At 43.0% G+C, this 19087-nt stretch overlaps 2 protein-coding genes across 2 annotated transcripts in view; one reads left to right on the forward strand and one right to left on the reverse strand.

Annotated features, from left to right (window-relative positions):
- On the forward strand, positions 1-11283 carry ANKRD22 (ankyrin repeat domain 22). The gene is made up of 6 exons (XM_010564967.1): positions 1-314; positions 5354-5545; positions 8331-8438; positions 8790-8867; positions 9627-9725; positions 10447-11283. Exons 1-6 carry the CDS (start codon positions 294-296, stop codon positions 10522-10524), a joined length of 576 nt encoding a protein of 191 aa, XP_010563269.1. The 5' UTR covers positions 1-293; the 3' UTR covers positions 10525-11283.
- A 1605-nt stretch (positions 11284-12888) lies between these two features.
- Positions 12889-19087, reverse strand: part of LOC104830190 (lysosomal acid lipase/cholesteryl ester hydrolase-like) — a gene marked incomplete at its 5' end in the record, with an annotated part of 6898 nt that continues 699 nt past the window's right edge. The window contains 5 exons of the mRNA XM_010564968.1: positions 12889-13122; positions 14666-14734; positions 16060-16131; positions 17571-17711; positions 18280-18416. Of these exons, the coding sequence (XP_010563270.1) occupies positions 12889-13122; positions 14666-14734; positions 16060-16131; positions 17571-17711; positions 18280-18416 (653 nt within the window). The remainder of the gene's footprint in view (positions 13123-14665; positions 14735-16059; positions 16132-17570; positions 17712-18279; positions 18417-19087) is intronic.

The raw sequence follows: 19087 nt of genomic DNA on the forward strand, positions 1-19087 counted from the left end.
GCAACTGGAGGCTGTTATTGCAAAAATGACAAAGGAAAATGCTTCTGTGTTGTAACCTGTTCTGTCAGTCTCCCGTAAGCTGCTGCTCTCACGTTTGCAGCCCTGGGTTGGGTTTCTGAAGACAATTGTTTCATGCCACAAAGTAGAAAGCACTTAAAGGAAATGTAGCTTAAACAAGAGTGATACTTTTAAGTTAAATTTTAACCAGATTCAAACAAGCTCAAGAGCATTTCATATCAGGTTAACTTGTTGGGCTGGTGAACAAGAACGCACTCAAGCAGTGAAGAATAGGCATGGGGATACTCTATTCAGAGGTACGTGACCATTTTCTGCACAGTAACTGAAGCTATTAAAGATATGGATATTCACTGGGTTTGGTTCGTTCCCTTTGCAGCCTCCCATACACAGGTTTATACAAATCTGGAAGTTCTTTTCCTTTGGAAATGTTGTACTTCAGCTATTACAAGTTGACAGAAATACTGTTTGTAGGAGTAAAGAAAATGCAATTACCAGTGTCACTATTGTGACTTCACAGAGAAAGTACTTGTTCAACATTTTTTGTTGTTCTGTCTTGAAATCAGAATGATTCTGAGCACAGTACAAACAACTTTGCAAACCGCAACCAACTCCTTGGCTTTTGTTGAATATAGATAATAAAGCTAATGCCTAAGGAAACGTTTCCCTTCACCCCACAACTGTTTTAGGAATGTGGGGGTTTTTAGCTCTTGTCTTCGCAGGTTCGTCCCCAGACCATGGTGCATTTAGCATACCCCTGGATTTTAGCATAAATGCTACCTAAACTTATTAATTATTTTATAAACTTTCCATTTGTACACTTGGGAACAAATGAGGATCTTAGTCCCTTTTGACTGTGAATACAGTGGATTGCACTGCTGTTTCTTTTTTCTGGAGATAGCATTACATAGCTGTTCCTTTAACAGATTACCTTTCTATGCTGAAAGCCATCCTTTTATTTTTAAAAGGCTATAGAAATCAAGTACCTTCTCCTCTTTCAGTATTATAGGGAGTTTGAATCTGTGCATTCATAAGGTGATGGACTGGGTAGACTGCATCTTATTCTGAAAGGATTTGCTGCCTCTCTCCAGATCTACTACTCTGAGATGGTATCGTACAACAAACCGGTGTCATGTAGTTTAATTAAAGTGGTGCTTAGAGAATGTTCAAATGCTGTCCATATCTTCCATGCTTATTAGTTAATATTTTCATATACTTTAGTTTGCAATCTTTAAAAATTTTGAGTGAGATGTAGTTTTCTTGGTAAAGTATGGTTCATTTTACAGGACAGAAATTTAGAGAAGTGCGAATAAGAAAGTCTAAGTTGCCTTTTCTGAGGAGTATGGATTGGATACTGGTGCATTCCTCAGCATCACAAACATGATTTAGACTTTCCTGTTTAGTTTGAAGCATGCCTTTGGGTGAATTTTAGTGCACAGGAAGAGACTATGGATTGGTTCAGAATATCTGGATCTTATGGAGTGACTCCTTTTTGTCTAAACAACTGCAAAGTATTGATGTAATTTGGGCAATCCCCTGCAGTCTGTTTTGAGTTGTCTGGGGCAGTCAGGACACTAGAGTTTATAAATAATGTGTAAGTGAGAGTCGCCACTTGGTGATCTCTGTGTTTTGGACTGTGAACCTCTCCAGAAGTTGTGAGCTCAGTTCTCACTGATGCTTTCTTCAGGGTGTTTTGTTGTGGGAGCACTGGCCTTTGTTTCTCACACATGCCTAAAGGAGATGCCATAGACTTTGTGTCTGTGCTCCCATTGCCAGCGCACCTCTAATGAGGGAAGCTGCAGGGGTTCTCCTGGCTGTCCTATGCTGCCATGAGACTTCGTAGTCCTGTTCCTCTCCACAGCTGAGCCCGATGCTGAGACATGAACTTTGCATTCTTCTGACATTGCTTCTGTTTTGCAGTGAAGCCCAGTTACTCTGAGTACATACCTCATAGGTTTATTTCCCTCTTGTGTGTGATGGGTCAATAACAATAATAGAATAACCATAACACGAATCAGAAGCTGGTTGTTAAGCTACATCATTGCTGAGGTGGTCTTCTAAGACTGTAGAAAACTGAGTGAGGGTTTCCAGACTTTTATCCTCCATGCTTTTCTGTAGACATAAAGGAAATGTATTTTCTTGGGGTTTGGACGGAATCTACTGCTTGTACATAATGTTGTCCTAACTCTATAATTGGCCTCACTGCTGATATTCCAGACAGGTGCTGTCCAACTGTGTTTATGTAAGAAACTCTATTAATTGTCTTCTGTGCAAAGTTTGGAGAATTGTTTAAAACAGTCTTAAGCACAGTTAGTCCTAATTTAGATAGAGCTGCCAGGGTGGTAACCCAAAAAGGTGAGAGGTAGAAAAGAGGTTTGTGGCAGAGGCTTGAAAACTCTTGCACACTTCTCAAGCTCCAATGTGGAACCAGTCAGGTTTTGTGTCCATTCTGCTGCTACTGGAAGCCTGTTTTGGAGCTTTACTCGCCACATGGCTGGGAACTTCTTTCTAATTTTCATGCTAAACTTCATGGCCAGATATACTGCCTTTTTTACCTTGTTCATTGAAATTAATTGGCTCTTCTTCTCTAATACTTACCCTTTAATTTATTTTGGAACACTTACAGCCCTGTCTCTTTTCTTCCTAGCCAACCTAAGCAAATCAGTCTGTCTTCAGGCTCTTCGCATTCCTCAGCTGTGTAAAGGTTTTACACTCCTGCCATAGTTTGATCTCATTTTTGGACCCAGATGGCATGAACTCTATCCACTATCCCAGTCAACTGCCTTCTGTAACAGCTCCCTTCTCTTTCTGTGAGAAAGACTGCCTAATATTTGCCACTGGTTGCTGTTTCTGATTCATTCTGAGAGAAAGACTGCCTAATATAACGTTTGCCACTGGTTGCTCATTCTGAGCCCTTTCTTACACAGGTGACTGATTGCCACCTAATTGTAATTTTTCTTTATTCTTTCCTACACATTTTTTCTGAAGTCCTATTGTTATTGATAACAAAACAATGAGCCTGTAGAGCTGTTTGGATTGCTTTGTTTCCTTACTTAAGTATTCTGCTACTGTGTTTGCTCCTCCAGTCATGGAGTCATGTTTTCAATTTGGGCAGTATATTGCAAGTCTGATCTATAGGACCTTTCACCTTTCTTTGATGAAAAGAGGCATTTTCTAGAAAGCAAACCAGCAGAGTGGGCCTCAAGAAAGTTCCATAAAACCAGGAAAAAAGTTTGATGTTTCTTTTTTTTTTTTTTTATATGAACGGAACATATTAATATGTGAAAGAATCAATTCTACAAAGAACCCTCGCTGCAGTGGAATAATAATAATAATAATTTAAAAAATACTTTAAGTACGTTAGTTACCCATGTATTAGCTGTTGGAATGGATGAGAATTGCTTCCTTACATTCTCTGTGCCTTGGATGTTTTCTGAGAACAGCTGGTTTCAGTAGATAGAAGAGTACTACTGACTCTTGTGTGCCAGTCCCTGTGCGTGACTTCAGTCCCAAATAAAGTAGTCTCTTGGAGAGTGTAAAGTGCCCCATCATTATTCATGGCTCTTGAAGTGTGTTGAACAGTAGTGTAAGGTTCAGAAAAAGATCCCATGGGTCAATGAAAGTATCAGTCAGAAATGCCTTGGGCTTAATGGTCTAGCAAGTAAAACTCTTTGAGGCAGTACAGAAATAAAAGTACAAAAGCACATCATTTGGTGATGCTAGCTGCTGAACTAGCAAGAATCAGACTAGAAAGGAGTAAATTTGTATGGTAAATGGCTGGGATTGGAGCAGGTGTTCAACCAAACTGCAAATCTCCTGCATCTTTAAATAAGCAAAGCGATACTTAAAAGCGAGAATAGTAGGGAAATCAGAGGTGCAAACAGACTCCACTTGATCTTTTCTTTGCTGGACATGAAGATACAGTATTAGACACCAACATGTCAGAGAGTGAGGATCTAGAGCAAACTGATCCTTTACGTGGCACCAGTGTGCAATTTGCTTACGCCAAGAGGGATTTAAAAGGGGGGTTTGCCTCAAAATCATTAAAACGGTTCTGTTTCTGGAGGAGTGTATAATAGCAAATGGTATATGTAGGCTTTTATAAGAATGCAGACAGATATGCAAACTTACAATATTGCATGTATTCTTTGTAGATTTCTGTCTGATACAATAAAAACAAAACAAGAAGTGGTGCAAGGTCTGGTAAACATGTAAATACTTTCTTTAGAAAGGAAAATCACTTCTCTTATGCAACTGTGCAGAAGACTAAGCAGCAATGATGCTGGAGGTAAACCTGTGTTGTAGCTCAAAGTTTGTCTAAAACAAAAGCGTAAATAAGATGAATCTTTTTGATGTGGGGGGGAAAAAAAGCTAACTGCAAGGGGAGTGAGGAAAGGGCTCAGACTTCAGGACTAGATTTTGTTCATGTAGTATATTTAGGATGTGAAAAAAGGAGGACAGGAAGGAGAAACTGCAGATAATATTTAAAGAAAATGCCTATCTTAGAAAATGGTGACTAAACCCCTCAGTATCAAAGACAGAAGAAAAGAAAGAAACTTATTCTCTTGTCAACTGGAGAACTTCAAATGCTACCAGCCTGCCACACTTCCTACTGTTATTTTCCACCTGTATTTAGGCCATTAGAAACTCGTAGTACTCCTGTCATTCTCAGCCTCTCCTTAGTCTGAGTTCTTGCTGCTGGAGAGGAAAGGAATTGCAGGTTAGGTCAAGGGCGCGTAGAAATGCTGGGCAAAGGCTGGAGCAGCAAGCCGTTCTCAAAAGCCAAGCAGGATCTCAGTTGTGGGCATACATGCATGTATTTTTTAGGTATGAAGTTTAACTTCAAGCCCTAAAAAACAAACATTGTGGGGGTTTGATTTTTCAACTTTCACCTGAAGTGTTTTTCTGTTCTTGGAACTGATGAGTCAGAAGTTCAGCAGTGCTCATCCGAAGGGAAAGCCTGTTGTAAACTTAGAGAAGTGTGGGCTTGTCGATGCTTGCTGCTTAATAAGGTGACCAACTCCTATGAGATTCGAAGCCGGTTTTTTAATGGCTGCAAATGAACTGGATTGATTTCTTGGATTTGGACACATCGTCCAAAATGAACAGAAAGTTCGTTCTGTTGTGCAAGGGCTGTGACTTCTTAGGCTGAGCGCTGAGAGCTGCTGTGTGGCAGCTGCAGGAGTATCTCTTACCACCATCTTCTGGAAGTCACCTAGAACTACAACCTGTCAGAAGTGCTTGGCAGTGTCTTAGGATGTGCAAGTAGTAAGTCAGAATGGGAAGTATGGATGTCTTAGCGAAAAGTGTGCTGATTAATATTATCTTCTCTCTTCAGCCCATTTGTCAGGCAGCTTATAATAACGATTTCAATGAAGTTCAGCTCCTTTTGGAGCGCAACAGCAACTATCTGAACATCCAGGACAGCTTCGGTGGAGACACCCCCTTAATTTGTGCATGTAAACAGGGAAACAACAGGATAGTTAGCTATCTTCTAAACAGAAATGCTGATGTCAACCTCAGAAACAAGGTAAGTGGCCACTGACTTCTCCTCTGCAGCAACTGTTGTTTCAGATTCTTGGTGTCTATATGTGAGGACTCTGGCAAGCACACCCAAACCTGAGGTTTGTTTCCAACTGAGGCATAAGTATAACCCCCAAATTATAATTTGATAAACCTATATGTTTCTGTTTGTCTCCTCATTTGTTTTCCTAACTTGCCAATGCACACAAGATAATAAACATCGCCAACCTGAATTTCTCCCTGTGTTCATGTTCCCCATTTAGGTAACACTGCGTACCAGCTCTGGTCCCCCGTGGGTTCTGCCTGCTTACCCATGCAGCACTCTGCATTCATCTTGCCCTCCAGCTTTTATCTGTCCCTTCTGTCGCCTTTCCTTCCCTCTGTCTTTTTCTTCACCCTGGTTAAAAGGAAGGTCTCCAGGAGAGCCTGTCCATCTCCCACAAATGTGTCCCTGAGTAGAGACTGACTCTACAAAAACCTTCCTTATTTCCTCTGCAGAGCTGTTTTTGTCATGCTACGGAACAGTAGCATGGCACCTAATAGCATGCTGGGAGGCAAGGAGGGAAGCCTTCCATCTGCTCTTCCCTGTTCCCTGTTTTAAAAAAACTACCTGCCTTGCACAATAGCTGTGACTGGCTATTTTCCCTAAGGCGATGAGGAAGTATGTTTTTGTGGTAGATTTCCTTGTAGGTTACAAATAAAAAGTAGCTGAAAGATGAGTGTGCTGGCTTCATTAGTAATTTATTCTTATGATGTTAAGGGTGATAAACAGCCAGGAAAAAACCCCACAACGTTGTCAATTCTACTGTATCATCTCATACTCCATGGCAATGTTTAGCAAGTTCCTACACATTTGTGGGCTATCTTATATCTCTGTGTCGTGGTTTAAGCGCAGCTGATAACAAAGCGCCACGCAGCCACTCGCTCGCTCGCTCACCCCCCGCCACCCAGCCACGGTGGGATGAGGAGAAAATATAAAGGCAGGCTCGTGGGTCGAGATAAGGACAGGGAGGGATCGCTCACCACTTACAGTCACGGGCAAAAGGCAGGCTCAACTTGGGGAAGAAACAAGATCAATTTAATTTACTACCAATCCAATCAAAACAAGGATAATGAGCAGTAAAAACAAACCTGAGAACACCTTCCCCCCCCTCCTTCCTGCCTCAGCTCCGCTCCTGGTTCTCTCCGCCTTCTCCCCCCGCTAGGCAGGGGAACAGGGGACGGGCGTTGGGGTCGGTTCCTCACACCTTGTCTCTGCCGCTCCTTCCTCCTCAGGGGGAGGAGGACTCCTCACTCGTCCCCTGCTCCACCGTGGGGTCCCTCCCACGGGAGACAGTCCTTCACGAACTTCTCCGACGTGAGTCCCCAGGCTGCAGTTCCTCACAAACTTCCCTGGCGTGGGTCCTTTCCACGGGCCGATCTTCGGTCACAGACCGCTCCAGTGCGGGCTTTCCCAAGGAGTCACGGCCATCTTCGGGGGCCTCCGCTCCCCTCCGTGGGCTGGCAGGGGGACAGCCTGCCGTCCCACCACGGGCTGCAGGGGCATCCAGCTCCCCGGCGCACCTCCTCCCCTCCTTCCTCACTGACCTCGGTGTCTGCAGAGGGGTTCCTCTCACATTCCAACCCCCCTACTCACTGCAGGTTCCCCTTCTGAAATCTCTTCTCCCAGAGGCGCTCCCGCCGTCGCTGAGGGGCTCGGCCTGGGCCAGAGGCGGGTCCGGCTTGGAGCCGGGGGAGCTTCCAGCAGCTTCTCACAGGAGCCGGCCCTGCGGCCCCTCCCCTGCTACCAAGAAACCCTGCGCCACACAAACCCATAACACTCTGGTTTCCAGTGCATTTGTTTATTTCATAGGAGGGCAGCAAATGTTCATAAGGTCAGTGGCATATTCTATCCTATCTGTTGTTGTTCTTGATGCAGAAGGGTCTCCGACTTACCTCAAAGTCCCTTTGAAAGGGTTCAGTATTTTGCATTGAGGTCATTTTAATTGCATTAGCAGCCATTTGCTAGCCGTGCCTGGCTTGCTTAAATGCCTCTCTGTTTCACCTTCACAGGTGGAATCAGGCCCTTGGGTGCAGAGCTCAACTCTGGTGCTCAGGACTGAGAATGGGGAGCAGAGGATGGCACAGAGAGGCTTCTCTCCTTATTTTGGGCCCCAGTGTAACACTGTAAGCTAGTTTGTCAAACTCCAGTTCGACAACCTGCAGGAGGTTTAACCCAAGTGTTCTCTAACACACAAGTTTACAGCTCTGGCCTTTAGTTGCTTTGGTACACTCAAGATTCAAAGATTTTTTTAAACTCTGTTCTCACTAGGAATCTGCTGGGGGTGTTGCTGCTTGCCTGTGTTTCTCATGTGCCGAAGGAGATGCCATAAACACTCATATGTCTTTGCTTCAGTAACCAGCATCTCTATAGGAAGAGGAGCTGCGGGGACTATTCCCATTCATTGACCTTGCTGGGCAGCAGTAGTAGCCACGTGAAATGTCCACTCTGCCGTCTTTCTCTCTGCAGCCATGTCCAATTTTGCAGACATACACATGGAATCCTTTGGATCCCACATTCTTCTTGTATGTGTAGCCCAATTTCCATGAGTCCTGTATGTGTTAAATGTGCTTCTACTTGAAGGAAGCAAAATGCATCTCTCTGTTTCTGCTTGAAAACCAGAGAAATATTTCTAGTAACACAAGTAGCACAAGAAAGCTTGTGAAATATAAAATCGTCTGCTATTGTCAATATTAAACAAATACAATCAGATCGCTGAATCTGGTACTAAACAGAGTTATTTTGTGTTTAGAAGGACCGCACGTGTCTGCATTATGCTGTGAGAAAACGGTTTACCTTCCTTGACTATGTGCTCATCATAATCCTCATGCCAGTTATGCTTCTTGGGTATCTTCTCATGGTGAGTCTGGATGAAAGCAGGAAAGACCCTGTACCTTTCCCTTTCCCCTTATCAGCTTTCTCATGGCAGTATTTCAGGCCAGGAACCTGTATAGAATATGGACGGCTTTTTTAAAGCAAGGACTGATGGAGAGCAACAGAAGCAAGGATTTTGCTGTGAATATAGCTGGTAAAGGAACAGAATTGTATCACTGCATTAGAATTGCATCACATGCACACTGCATCAGTCTGGCATTTGCAGAAACTAGACACTCTTCTTTTTGGAAAAAACACAGCATTTAGCCAAAATCTACTTAGTACTATATACAGATGAACTGTCTTACTGTGTTACTCTTTCCCTTGCACCTAACAGGTCTCAAAGACTAAACAGAATGAAAACCTGATCAAGATGTTACTTAGAGCTGGAGCCGATGTTAATGCTACAGACTTTGTAAGTGGGTTTATAGAAATGCAAATGCGGCTTGTATGCATGCAACAATGCTAAAACCAGACTTCAGAATCTTCTAGCAACATAATCCTGCTTTCAGAGTAGGATCAGGAACTGAACTGACTGTGATGTGCCAGGAGGATTCAGTGATTCCCCTTGATGTTTAGGCAATAGTTTCGTAATGTACACAGAAATAATTCTCCACTGATCAACTAATTCTCCCTTTTTGACCAATGCCCTCTTAAGAGAATCCAGGCAAACTAAGCTGAGATACTTATGTATTAAATACCTGATCCTATAAAGATTCTAGTGATATAAGGGTCTGAGTTTATCACCATTTATGAGTTCTTCGACTGGAGCAGATTTGTGGGCAATCTCTAAGGTAGAAAAGGAGAACCCCAATTTTAGCAGCAATCAAATTCTAAAACACTGAAGTGTGATCAAGCAGTATTGCTTAAGACACAGCTGTTGAGACCAAGATCAGGGAATCCTCTGAAATTAGTGAAGAACTGTTGGCTTCCTGCTGAAGGTATCAGACCTGTTTTAAGAGCTGCATCCCAGGGAAGGAATGATTTTTTTGTTTCTGTTGCTCTTATGACAATGTATTTGTTTTACTGTGTAGTGTATTGTGACAGGAAAAGATACATGTCTTTTGCATCCAGCTGTTAGGGGAAACTGATAAGGCTACAGGTAGTCGTACTTGCCTAAGGTCTACCAAGGAGGTAACAGAACTAAAATTCATCTGCTTCTGTTTCCCTTCAGTCAGGTAACACAGCCCTTCACTATGCTTGTGAAATGAAAAACCAGGCAGTCATTCCTCTACTGCTTGAAGCTCACACAGACACTTCTGTAAAGAATCAGGTAAGAAGGTGAAGTTGCTAACTGTATTTCCTTATTGTGATAGTGAATCAGTATGTTGTAGGCCTTAGCTGGTGTGCAGCAGTTTAAAAAAAGGGTGCACAGCTTCCTGGCAGCTGACTTGTTTGCTGTGGGGTGTAAAGCAACGTTTGCTCCATTGCCTTTGTTGGCAAGAGCAATTTTAAAGTCCAAGTCCTTCACTGCTGGATTTCCATCAGTAAACGCTGCCTGCATGTCCACTGGATTGGCAGATCTCTTAGCTATCTTCACAGTACCTCTTCGTAACTCAGAGCTGCGCTAGGGCCACTGGACAGCATTCTTTTGAGAGGGGCTAAGTCAAGCTGCTTCTGTCATCAGAAAAGCTCAAATGTTGTCCAAATAAACATTGACCTGGAAGTATCTGCATTACGGAGTTGAGGTGAGCAATGTATTGCCCATGTTGCTCTTGAAATCAGCTCTTAGCTTAGCTCTGCACTGACTTTGGACATTAGTCCCAGGAAACAGTGGAATGGCTGTCACTACTGGAGAGGCAGGGTGACTCTGCCCCTGGGTTCAGTGAGAGTAGTATGAGACCCAGCACGTTCTGAAACCTTTGTTTCAGAGCAAGGATGTAACAGTGAAACTTATGCACGAGAGTACTGCATCTGGGTGGCACATTCGGGAAAGCTCTTTGTACTTGACCCATCTCTCTCATATTGCAACATATTTCATCTGTGTCTTTCAGGATGGGGAGACTCCCTTAGATATAGCAAGAAGATTGCAGTTCCACAACATTGAAAGCATGCTAAAGAAAAGTTCATAGTCATCAAGGACTCTTGAACATGCAGAAAATTATCTCACTTGGCAATGCATCTCGCACAGCAGCGGGAGTCCTGCAGAGCGTTGGGGGCTGTTACTTGGTAAAGACTTGGTCCAAATCCACCCATGCCTTGCTGCAGACTTCAACTATTTTGTGTGAGACTTGTCCCCAAGGCCACGTGGGCTGAAAGGCGTTAATTTGATTTTACTAAGCCATGAATGATTACAATAGTGTTCAAAATATTGCTCTTCTTATCTGCTTCCTCTGGTTTATTACTTGACTTGCGCAGACTGGATTTTGAAAGCTAGCTATAATATTTCTGGAAGTCTAAACATTGCACTTGATGGTTGGCAACCAAATGCAAAAATAAAATTTCCTTTAGAGTGTGCGTTACTTGTCCCAGAGGGGATACACCTGACAACTGAACAATATGCCACAGCAGTTTATACAAAGTCTAGTACCCTTCCTCTTAGTATTTCTATTCCTACAATGGGAGTGACTGGGAAAACAGATCTCTCAGCTTAGCACTTCCTCCTTCCATCCCTGCTACAAGTTTCACACACCTTATTCTCAGTATGTTGCTACAAGGGAAGGATTATCTTCTTTTTTTTTTTCATATAAGAAACAGCAAAAAGAGATTCAATGAGTTGCTAGAGACCACAAAGAAAGCCAGTTCCCGGGTTGCTTTGTTGCATTAAGAAATAATAATGAAAATATGTTTGGTGCGGTACAGAAACAAGTCCCTTGACTACATTTCCAATATAGCAGTGTACTAAAGAAAAAAAAAAAAAATCAATAAATGAAATGCTGTTGATGGGAACCAGATGTATCCTTCCCACGGGACTGGACAGGTTACCATGGTTTTCAGAGTGGTGCATGCAGCAGGGGATGCATATACCAAAACAATAATAAATTCATGAGTCTTCTCTTGTATAGGTGAAGGTAGAAGAAAACCTGCAGTGGTAAGCAATGTATTAATGTGGCCTGGCGCTTTGTGATTTAATAATGCAGCAATAAAGGGTAATCTGCTTTCAAATGCTGCTGTATCTTGCTTTCTTGGTCTAACAGATCTTTATTTTTCTTGACAGTTTTGGCCATTTCCTGTAATCTGTCATAAGTTCAGAAGATAGATGTCATGATCAGCACTGCTAACGGCTGCTAGACTAGGTGCATGGACAGCTGTGTTTTTCCTGTGTTGCAGAACACAGATACATTTTTCAGTGTAGCTATTCTATTGGACGCTGACTCCAACTACAAAGGGTTTGGTTGGGCAATATGAGCTTGAGGCCCCACCCAGAAACACCCCGGGAAAAAAAGCTACCCTGTCTAAGCCTGTAACAATGAACACTTCTGGTGTCACACACTGTTACCTACCAGATCAGCTTGTAGGTGAGTAGAGGTGAGGCACTTGCATGGATAATGAAGATGCTATCTCTTTGGGCTAAAGACCGGAAAGGGAAAAGAGCTGACTGCTTTCCCATGCTGTAGAAATTGCTTGAACAAAGAATGGTCAAGACACAGAGTTATGTAAAAGTCAAAGCTGACAGCTCAGAATGCTTGCAACGACTTCATTGCCAGTGTCAAGAATAACTCATGGGGTGGAAGCTGTATTACTTGGAGTGCAGCTTGCCTGACTGGTCTACATCGACTCATTCCTCAGCTGCCATCTATCATCTTTGAAGTTGGGGGGTTTAGAGTGCGTGGACAAACCTTTGGGTGATGTGTAGGCATGGAGGGCAGGAGAATACTTCTATGAGTTTTTCTGAAGTTGGATTCCTTCATGTTTGGAAGTCATCTATTGACTGCTCAGTTTCTTGTGTCTGAAGATTTCTTGGTTGTGTCGACATTGTAGGTAAATGTGAGGAGGGAAAAAGAAAAAAAAGCCAAGTTCCCTGTCAAGTGGAAAAATGATTTAATTTAAACTAAGGTCCTTTGTACTTCAACAGAGAAATGAGCAAATCCCACTTTTGGGTTTTCACGGGAAGACATGGATTGGGAACGGTAATGCTTCTGTGGGGATACTTAAGATATACATGAGAACAATAGAGTCTAGGCTTGAAAAATCAGTCTTGTAGAAATAAAAGCTGTCCAAATTAAGTGATCCCTGCAGTGTGTGCTCAAATATACTCATGTTTTCAGCTTTTATTCCTATACACTTCAAAATTCTCAGGAAGACAGCAGTCAAAGTAACACCATGGAAAACCTCAAACTATGAGGAAAGCAAGAAACAAACAAATGCGGATAAATACCTATACTGGTATACTACCTATACTATTATGTGTGTCTGTGTGTTTACCTCTTCCTCCTTATTGCCTAATAGAAATTTTGGAGAGTTTTAATGAGTGAATCAACACTTGGCATGTGCTTTCAAAAGTATTTTGTTATTAGTTCAATGATTTTCCGATACATTTTCTCAGTTGCATCAAGGCCCCAGATGAAATCAAGATGTCCCCAAGCAGGGAAATGCTCGTGGTAAATGAGATTAGTAATCCGAGGAAGTAGCTTTGCCATGTCCTTGGGATCTGCAAATTTGTCACATCCACCACTCCAAACAGCAATTGGTGTGCTTATCTTCTCTATTGGGTATGCAGGAGGAGTAGACTGTAAGAAAGGGAGGAGACCTGAGTGAATGCTGTTGTATCAGAAGTTGTGTTTCGAGAAAGGATTCTGTGCAAGCATCTCTTTCCCTTCTGCACTCACTACAGTAAAACTGTAAGGACGAAGGCCACCCTCTTAGTGCCTATTGCCCTAACCCCATTCCCTGTTGACTATGGAAGGAACTGATCCGTCCTATTCCTGTGTCTTTCCTTAATGCATGGCTAAGAGTTGTCCTGCAGTTTGACACCTACTCATGCCCTTCAGAGGTGGGGATATGGCAAGAGCAGCGTCTGTGTTTACCAGGCAAGGACCGCAGAGTTGTTGTTCACGGGTGTTCCCTTTCTGGCTTATATACGGTCCTCTTCATGCTTTTATGGGGCATGGAGTGAAAGATATTTAGTGGTATTTTTCCAGACTTCACTTGACACTCCCTCTAGGTCACAGTGTTGCTACTGATGGAGTAACAGCCCGTGAGCACACTTGCCTTGTCTGTCATCACAGAGGAAATCAAAGAAACACGGAAAAGTGGAATGGGGATCTTCTGAGACCTGAGCCAAATGACTTAATGCAGGATGATTATTTGTCTACGGGGTGGTAAGGGACCAGGCACAAGATGCTTTTAAATTGACCCCTAGTATCTAAGGGTGGTTCTGTTCTTTTTCTCATTGACTGTTTTTTGGGGCAGTTTCCTAAGCATCCAAGGTACTGGGACTACAACATAGCCCATTCCAAACTCTAAACTTCAGTATTTAAAGACCATATGTGTGGATGGAAGGTGTCTGAGAACTCTTTGGAGTCCTTCTCCACCTGTAAAATAACGTGCCACCCATAAGATAACCTGCCCTGACTCAGAAAAGCTCACGACATGTCAACTGATCTGATCAAACCTTAAAAAACTGTCAGGCAAGTTATCGGTGTTGCAGGAGAACCGCAGCATTTCTGAGTGTTGACTAGGTGGTAACCAAAGCTCCTAGTGACCAAGTTTTGTCCGTTTCCTTTTTTCCATACAGGATATATTAGTTCAGCGCAGCAGTAGTCTCCACTGTGCTGTACTGAATCATCCCTTCTGTTTTATTTTTGTGGTAAGTAGCTTCCCAAAACCAAGGTATGCATTTCCATTTTTTCTCCCCCCGCCCCCATTTGTTTTTGTTTTTTTTTCCATTCCCCCTTTGGCCAGTCTAGCATTTAACTGAAAGGCAGACCTTGAGGATTTTTGGGGAAGTGAAGAGCTCCATACTCATGAAGTCCTAGGACTTGGGTGTGGCTCTCAGCCTTTTGGGAATGGCAGGTAAATTGACATGTCATTGGACACATCCCTGCATCAGTAGGGGAGGCAAAATGAACTTCTGTTAGCTGTCCACAAGGATCTGTCTATGCCTTGTCTGTGAATAGACTTTTACATGTATGAGTATTAGATTCGGGTGAAACATTACCTCAGACCACTCTCCCCCTCTTTAGTGCTCACAGGTGCTGAAATCTGGATTTTTCTGTTCTTAGTTTTGCCGGGACCCAAGGGTGAGTTCTCTGGAAATCTGTATTGCCTTACCTGGTTGTATTTCTTCATGTTTTCCTTAGAGCCGTAGTCATAAGCTTGAAATTGGTCTGCACGTATTATCTATTAATATTGTAACAAGGACAGATAAAATGAAAGAGTTAAGAGACAGAGCAAAGTGCAGGAGGTGTTTTCTTGCCTTTGATTGAAGCCAAGGCTCAGGCAGTGGTCAGGCTTCCAGGGATTCTGAGGATGGATCGTAGGGTGAGTGGCTTCACTGCCTTTCCTCTTGCTACCATTGTCTCCTGATTCTCAGCCGCCACCCTTGGCATGTTTTGTCATTAAAATTTTGCTTGACTATCTTAGTTAGCTAAAGTTGGGGTCCCTGTTTGTGACGCAGAGGTGTGTCAGGACTATTACTAGTCTAGTGTAACAAATGATACCTGCTCACACACCTTGACTTGTGTGTGTCAGTTTTGTCTGGTCGGCTCACAGTAGTGGCGACATTTCCAGAGGCTCTGTACCTCTTACAAGAGTTTGGCTGTTGGGAGCAGGCTGTGATCAGCTTAACACTAAAGTATTGTCATCTTGAATGCGTGTTGTCTAGAAGGAAAAAAAAAAAAAGTTGAATCTGTCTTACTGAAAATGTGTGTGCATATTTTTTATCCAAGCCTTTAAGTAACCGAGGATATGCTAGAAATCTGCTAGCTTGTCTCTGTTTTCTGGGTCTGGGTGCTGGCAGTCTGGATCCTTGGAATTTTAGTCAGGGGTGTGTGCAGGAGCATGCATGTATTTAAGTGCTGGCAGAAGTGGCCACAATTCTGTGCACATACAGTGATGCGTTTGTGAGCCGACGCTCTCTTGCCCTGGTCTGATTTGGAGCACGGGCAGAACAAACTTAGGTCTGAGAGTGACGTAAGAGGCCAGCAGAAGAGGCAGTTCCCCACCTGCCGCTGGTGCCAGCAGAAGCGTTTGTGTAAGTAAGTCAGCTGGCTTTGGGAAGTGATCCAGGCTGCAATTAACACTCTGGGAGAAAAGCTTTAACCTGGATCTCTTCTTTGTCTAGCTCATCCCCTGGCTGCTCAATTTCCACTCTCCTCCTACTGCCTGCCAAGTGCCTAGGCTGTGCTTGCACTCACTTCTGCAGCTTTCAAGGCAAATGTCTTCATAAATAAAAATGAAGGCTGGAAGCCATTAGAGCCCAACATGCAGAGAGGCCTGATATGCCCTGGGGAAATCTCGGTGCTTGATACCAAAGGGGCAATTCAGGTGATGGTCTGGTGAGCCATGGGAAAGAGTGCTCCCTCTGTGGCAGGGGCTCACGGCAGCATGTGAGAAGATGTGATGGGCAGATTCCCAGATCCACTGCCTCTGGAATTCCCTGTAGGTGGTTGGTTGCATAAAAAGCAGTAGTAAGAGTCTGTTTACACATCAGTACACAGTTATACCTGATGCCAATGAATAATGTTCTGTACAGATGTTCCAGCAGGGGAATGTGCTACGTAGGTATCTATCCGGCTCTGGAGAGAAAGCAGAAGTGTTATAAAGGCAGTGATCCAGTGCTGTGACTGAATAAAGCTGTGAAGGACCTGAGCAACATACTGCTGCTGTGTTAAAACCCCATTTTTATAGGATGTTCTTCAAATATCAGATAGAAAACTGAGAAGCAGACTTAGGAATAGCTGGTTAATAGTATGCATCTGCACACTTTTTCCATGAAAGTTAGTCTGTTCCATGAAGATAGTACTACTGTGGGATCCTCGGAAAAACCTTCCAGTCCTTTCAAAGTAGATTACTCACCTGACAGCAAACCCCCATGCATGTATAAGTCTTTTGAAGATTTATTTTTCTCTTCATTTTACTCCTAGTGCTAAAGAAGGCAGATTACAAAACAGATTGCTTTTTCTTCTGTTTGCGTTTTTATAGTTCTGTTAAGGAGATGTTCCAATTCCATCTCCCTGCATTCCTCCTCAGACTTGGTATCTTGCCCTAAGAACAACATTTGTGACTTAACCGAAGTCAGGAAAGATCCTTAATAGTTTAGCTCTGCAATTCAAAAGGGCCACAATGCCTCCAATTGGTTTTGCATTGAACCTTTGATTCTCATTTCTTTCCCGTATGTGCTTTTTGCAATGGTTATAGATGGAGAAGAATAGGCCCCAGACTTTACAGATATTGCAGTAATAAACATTACACAGGCCAGCTTCTGCATACTTTGGCCACTGTAAAGGGGATTTAAGACACACTACAGTGCCCATATGTCAGCAAGCATAGGGATAACCCTCTTGTCTCTCCTGTTCCCACTGACTGAGGCACTAGTCTTTGTGAATCGTACTGTAGTTATGTTGCACTCCTCAGACACAGTGGAAGGACTTTCTGTAGCTCTACATGTTGTGGATTGAGCCGTTGGGCCCAGTTCTAAGGACAACAAAAATGGGAGAATGCTCCTTATGGTAGTTCTTTGGGATCAAGTTCTGGTGCAAGTAGTCTGAAAAGTGGCAAGGGAAAAGGAGCTTTTTCCTGCCTTTTAATTATTCCAGTGTTCAGAGGACCTTGGTGTCTGCATGCTAAGGAAGGAAACAGGGAACTGTATGACCAAGAAGTCTGACTCCATCATCCATTGGGTCTTTTTAAAGAGCATCTGTGTATGACCAAAATCTGGTTGGCTTAGCCCCAAAAGAGGGCACATCTATTACGTATGCAATATAGCTCCAGACTTAATTCAGTCCTTTCTTTCTGGGATTGGAATGTGCCTAGTTGTTGGTCCCATCCATCATTAGCTCTAGTCCTGTGTTTGCACCACACAATGCCCTGGCATTCCCTCGATCTGCTGAGAACTACATTGTGGTTTATGTACATTTACATGCATGACAGTTACTAGATAAGGATAGCGTGCACAAATGTAACTTCCAAAATCACGGTAGTTTTACTTTGAGTAGGTGCTCTTGCATATACTTACCGTGTTCAGATTTTTTATGTTGCCTCCAGCTATGTAACAGAGTACATGGCCACAGAACTTATCCAGGCTTGTACACAACTGCGTCACAGGTCCTTTCAGAAATCCAATCTGGTGCATGGCTCCTTTGCAGCCAAATGCTAACTGAGGGAACGGAAAAGCGCAACACTTTTTTTCTTGTTACAGGGGCATTTTATGCAGGAAACTGTTGCTAATAGCCTAGCCTCCTAACTCAGTATTCAAAGATTGCTGAAAGAGCTTGCCCTCCCAGTACCCCTTAAAACACTTTCTTCTCCATTGTGCATCACATATCCTTCCTTCTTCATATTACTGCCATCAATCTTGGAGGAAGCCATCCTCCCATTTCTAGCGTAGTGACCTCAATGCTCACTCATTTCTGAAGTCCCAGAGGTTGTCATGGTTGTTATTGCAGCTCTGGTTTAGTTCTTCCTGCATGAGGCCAGCAAAATATTAGTTAAGAGCAAGAGTCCTATGATAAGACAGTTTCACAAGTCTCGTACTTGCCGCTACAAACCCTATATCTCCAGTATTTTCCCCACAGAGTTTGGGAACAGATTTTTCAAGAGCCCTTGATTCATCCCAAGCTCAGTATCAGCATGTCACCTGTTTGGGAACACTTCATCTGAGGTTGAGTGAACCCTGTGAAAGCAAGTCAGGCATCGGGCCTCTTTTAGAAGGAAAAATGACATACCCTGAGCAGTGGTTCAGGAACACTTGTTATCTTAATCAGAGGGCTTGTAGCATGTGAGCCTGTGGTTACTGGGCTCAGAGCACAGAACATTTTCACCCGTTTAGCCAGCTCAGGGTATGTAGAAAATGCTATGAAGCCTGCAAACACAGAAGGGACAGCCTGAGTTAGTGATGACATCTTTCACAGACAAAATAAATAAATCAGCAGCAGGTAGCAAACAAGAAGTGAGACTAGATTTGCAGCCCATTGTCTGTTGTCCATGTTTGTCTGTGCTGCATATTTTACTGAAGGCGAGTGTTGAACCTAAGTCCTGAAATAAATTTTATTTGGGAGACAAAGTTCATTCTGAGGTTTAGAGCACGTCTGGACGTTGCCTTTATCAGAACAGTTTTTGTAGGTACCATGTCAATAAGGTTTTTGTGATAAAATCAATTCCCACTAAAGTTCAAAAAACTCTCATAAAAAATGAGTTTTTCAGATTATAGTCTCTAAAGGTCTATGTATGTTTATGCTTCCATGAAACTGTAGAATAATTAGCTGAATACTGGCATCTTTCAGTGTTTTCAACTGATTGTTTGCATCAAAGGCAGCTGAAGAAAGCCTAGATGGTTAGTTTGTTTTGCCATGAGGGTCTTTAAATACTCTTATAAGAGGAAAAGAAAGAAAAGGTCTGGAGCTGTGACAATATATGATTTTCCCACATTTCCTTCCCTTTTTTCTGGGTTGTTTACACTAATGAACTGGCAGTTGCTCATTTCTAATCAATGACCGTTCATGGATCTTACACATAAACCATAAACATCAGGAA

Source organism: Haliaeetus leucocephalus, unplaced genomic scaffold (assembly GCF_000737465.1).
Source record: "Haliaeetus leucocephalus isolate CR32 unplaced genomic scaffold, Haliaeetus_leucocephalus-4.0 Scaffold184, whole genome shotgun sequence".
NCBI classification, from domain to species: Eukaryota; Metazoa; Chordata; class Aves; order Accipitriformes; family Accipitridae; genus Haliaeetus; species Haliaeetus leucocephalus.

Bases quoted from the DNA above. Each gene is read 5' to 3' on its own strand.
- ANKRD22 (XM_010564967.1), top strand. From the start codon at position 294: ATGGGGATACTCTATTCAGAG. The intron at 315-5,353 runs GTACGTGACCAT...TTCTCTCTTCAG, and splicing joins TGGGGATACTCTATTCAGAG to CCCATTTGTCAGGCAGCTTA. The intron at 5,546-8,330 runs GTAAGTGGCCAC...TTTTGTGTTTAG, and splicing joins ATGTCAACCTCAGAAACAAG to AAGGACCGCACGTGTCTGCA.